The 4045-nt window shown below is 47.5% G+C and overlaps 1 protein-coding gene across 2 annotated transcripts in view; it reads right to left on the reverse strand.

The window, feature by feature from the left end:
- Positions 1–3892, reverse strand: part of GAK (cyclin G associated kinase) — a 78347-nt gene extending 74455 nt beyond the window's left edge. Inside the window, exon 1 of one of the 2 annotated variants that reach the window (XM_083818115.1) lies at positions 3588–3892. In XM_083818115.1, the coding sequence (XP_083674241.1) occupies positions 3588–3729 (142 nt within the window). In that variant the 5' untranslated portion in view covers positions 3730–3892. The remainder of the gene's footprint in view (positions 1–3587) is intronic. The other variant, XM_083818116.1, reaches the window with a different exon arrangement.
- Positions 3893–4045: the final 153 nt, after the last annotated feature.

The raw sequence follows: 4045 nt of genomic DNA on the forward strand, positions 1-4045 counted from the left end.
TTCATAGGCACTGAAACCCCAATTCCGTCATTTATGCTTAGCTTTTGCTCCTCATCTGTCAGACCAAAGAGTACCTGGATAACTCCAGAACACAAGTTTTCGAACACATTGCAATTAGCCTACACAAGCAGGCTGCTTATATCTCAATATACTTTGAAGAACAAGTGTTGCTAATTCCATGCCACCAGCTCCTCCCAGTGACAAGACCCTGAGTTGCTTTGTGTAAAACCTTTAAGTTTGAACCAAGATACCACTGTCCCAGTTCAGACAGAAATCAACAACTTAATCTATACTTCATAGAACAGCAATTACACTCTCGAGAGTAAAGAGAAAACCATGAGGGTTAATCAATCCACAGTTGAATTACCTGTTGACAAAGACAAAAACTATATTTAAACAGTAATTATGGCATAAAATGATTTTCTTGATGCAATCATCTCTAGCACAGATTTAAAAAAAACACAGTAACTCGAATACAAAGCATTTTAAAATAACTCATTGAAAACACTAATAGAGGCCTATTTTCTGTCTGGTTTATCTCACTTATCTTACCAGAAGAATCCTCAAAACTTCTTAAAGATTAATTTTCCATTATTGCGATCTCTGTTCCAGAAAATTTAACAAAGCTGAAATAGTAAATATGAAATTATCAACAACAGTGCCCTATTTAACCTGTAAAACTCAAGAGCAGTTCTCAAGAAGCAAATTAACATCTCACTAGCCATGAAGTATTTGTAGGAAAATTGCATTATCTGCTGAGTGGCAGTAGGAACTACTGGTGAACTTATCAACCAATTTTTAACATGCTATGAAAACCACTAAAAATGTTACCTGATTTAATCAAACACTTAACATAACACTTGCAGGATAAGTTTATTTTTTTTTCAACCTTACAAGAGATTGAAAGGTATCAGGTTTTGTTTTATAGATCGACTTCTGTTTGCTATTATGAGACACCCTCAAGTTCTCTATACTTACTGTATTTTCACATTGTCAATGAGAGATATGAAACAACTTATGAACGACTCTGTTTCTGCTACCCTATGATACTTCATGATGCTAATCAACAGGCTCTGCTCACACCAATTAAAACGCCACCACTAACTGCTTTTACAAAACAGACTCACTAGAAAAACTCATGGAAGAACGTAACATATAAAGACTGCCATCTCTCAGGAGCAAGAATTAAGAAATTACTTTCTGAAGACTACTGCTCACCCTGCTCTGGTCACCTGCTCCCTCCAACTCTCTTGGAAGGTCGAACGTGCCAGCGCACTAATAGCCAAATCATCAGCTCAGCAGTCCCCATCCCTCAGCTATCTGGTATAGGCTGACACAAGAATCCTGAACAAAGGGGGAGGACACCCCAGAACACCAAACGAAGAAGCAAAAGTCAGCATAGAAAATTGTACATGCTGTTCACGTGAACAGCAAGGGATCTGACAGATTGCAGTCTAAGCCACCATCACCTAACGCTACCTACAGAGTTCTCTGTCTCGTGTAGCTAGACTGCACGTGTGCAGACTCCCTGGTACGGGGAGATGCCCACATGGTAATGGAGACAAGTACAAAATGCTTGCCTGGAAAGTGACTTACGTGCATACAAAAGAGCACAAAGTTGCCTTTACTCACCTTTACCAACTAGGCGTGTAACCTAGCATAAGGAGAATTTCACAGCAGCACGAGCACCTAACTGGAAGGCCCTGAAGAACCATGACAACTGCTGAAGCCAGCGTCACATGAAAGGCAAGCAGGGATTAAACGTAAAGGCACTGAGCCATTTCCTCTAAAATTTCTTAGCTGCAGCGAGCAACTGAAACGTCAAAGTAGAAGACAGAGCAGACTACTCCAGAAGCACTCAGTCCATCCTCTGAAACACTTTATCTGTTCATGCATCTGCTCATCCTCTGTTAGGAGGTCTTATCAGTGCAAGGGATCTTCGCCTGCTTGTCCTCCCCACACTTGTTCTCACAGTCCTGCCGCAGCACACCACATTTTCAGTTAGCCCAGTCCTGCTCCTAGGGTGGTATTTCTGCAAAATGAGTCAGGGAAACAGACCTACACGAACTGTGTAGCTAGCATCCCAGTTCAAAACACAGGCACACACGTATTTGCACCAACACAGACAGGCAGCACAACGCTGATCTGGAGAGAGCTGCAGGGTGCGAGAACCAACAAACTTACCCTGCATGCCACATGATACTTCACAACCCATAGACTCTGTTCACATCAATTAAAAACAAAGGAGACCATACGATCTTATAGAAAAGGCCATTTCTCCGCATTCGCAGTTCACATGCATCTCACCATGGACTTGAAATCTAAATTCAGAACGCAGTCCTTGAATTCTAGCAGGGAACCTGGCAGGAAAGAACTCGCTTGAAACGAACAGATTTTCGATTTGTTAAGCATTGAGAAGATTGCTCTTAAGAACACTTATGCAAGCATTTGCAAGAAAGTGTCAAGCACAGGTTCAGAGCTGGAGGAAAAACTGTATCAGCAACAAATCAAGTGGTGAGTTTAAGACAGAGACATTCCTGTTTCAAGTCTGAAGACGGAAGAAGTGGCAGGAACTTTTTGGACACCCAATAGCTCCAAGCTCAACTGAATGAACTACATTTCATAATGAAAACCTTGTGGCTTTTTTGTGGGGTGTTCCCCCCCCCCCCCCCTTTTTATTTCTTTTTTAAGATAGTGACTAATTAAGCAGGTCTCTTCAAATGTCTGTTCTAGAAACGGTACCAAGATGTTCGGGTGTCAGCACAGGTTCAACTACTGCAAACTGCAGTCAGGCAAATGTTGAACATACCTAAGGGTTGTTTAAGGTCACCTATGTTGGCTGGTCTCACTCCCTAGCATAAGCACGCTGTTGGAACCTATTTCAATCAGTGAAAGGGAAAACAAGAAGTAAAGCCACAGCACTGAGGCAAACAAGGAACACTCCGAACTCCAGTGGCAAATAACTGCTTGAGAACACCAGACTTGAGGCACATCCCTATTTGCTTTAGGTCATCTAACTGGCATCTTTCCCCTGACATTTTAGAAGACCTGTGTTAGATCCTGGTGAACAGTAAGCTGCTGCCAAAGTGAAGTACGAAACACGAAGTACGAAGAACTAAACGGCAGGTACTTCTCCGAACAGTACTTAGCTGCCCGCCCATCCTCTGCTTTCTCTGGAAACTGTTATGGTTAGCCCAGACAGGAACGTCACAGCACCAGCAGTAACAGACGGTTTGTTTAGCGTTCACCTGGCAGGAGCTAATCTTTAAAGAATCAAAGTTTATTTCGCCCTGGTGACTATGAGGTTTTAAAAAGCCGCGCAGGAACAAATGAGCACAGAACCATTAAGGTCGGAAGAGACCTCCAAGATCACCTGGTCCAACCGTCCCCCTAACACCAATGTCACCCACTAACCCATGTCCCCAAGCACCACGTCCAGCCTTTCCTTGAACATCCCCAGGGACGGTGACTCCACCACCTCCCTGGGCAACCCGTCCCAGTGCCTGACTGCTCTTCCTGACCAGAACTGTCTCCTCATTCCCACCCTGAACCCCCCCACCCCCGCCCCAGCCCCGTCGCGGCCGTACCCTCGGCGATGACCCTCCGGACGCGCAGCCTCATGTCGCCCATCTCCACCGTCTGCCCCACGAAGTCGTTCTGGTCGCGGCTGGCGGCCCCCAGGGAGCCGGGCCCCGCCAGGAAGTCCAGGGCGGACTGCAGCAGCGACATGGCTGCTGCCCGGCGCCCACCCCGCCGACAGGGGCCGCGAAAGGTCAAAAAGGGTTGGGGGGCGGGGGGGGGAACGCGGCGGGAGAGCGGCGGCGGCTCTGCCGAGGGCGGCGGGGGGGGGCGGGGGGCGCCTCCTCAGCCCCCGTGCTGTACTGTAGGCGCTCCGGCCTGCTTCCGGGTGCGCTGCGTCACGTGTGACATCACGGCACCGCCCGGGGTGGCGCCGCGTCCCCTCGGTGCGGCGAGGCCACGCCCGCGAGGGGCGGGGCGCGGTTTCCCGCCCGGCCGTTGGGCGGGAGGCGGCGGGGGGGGGGTC

This window comes from Anser anser (genome assembly GCF_964211835.1).
Source record: "Anser anser genome assembly, chromosome: Z".
Taxonomy (NCBI): domain Eukaryota; kingdom Metazoa; phylum Chordata; class Aves; order Anseriformes; family Anatidae; genus Anser; species Anser anser.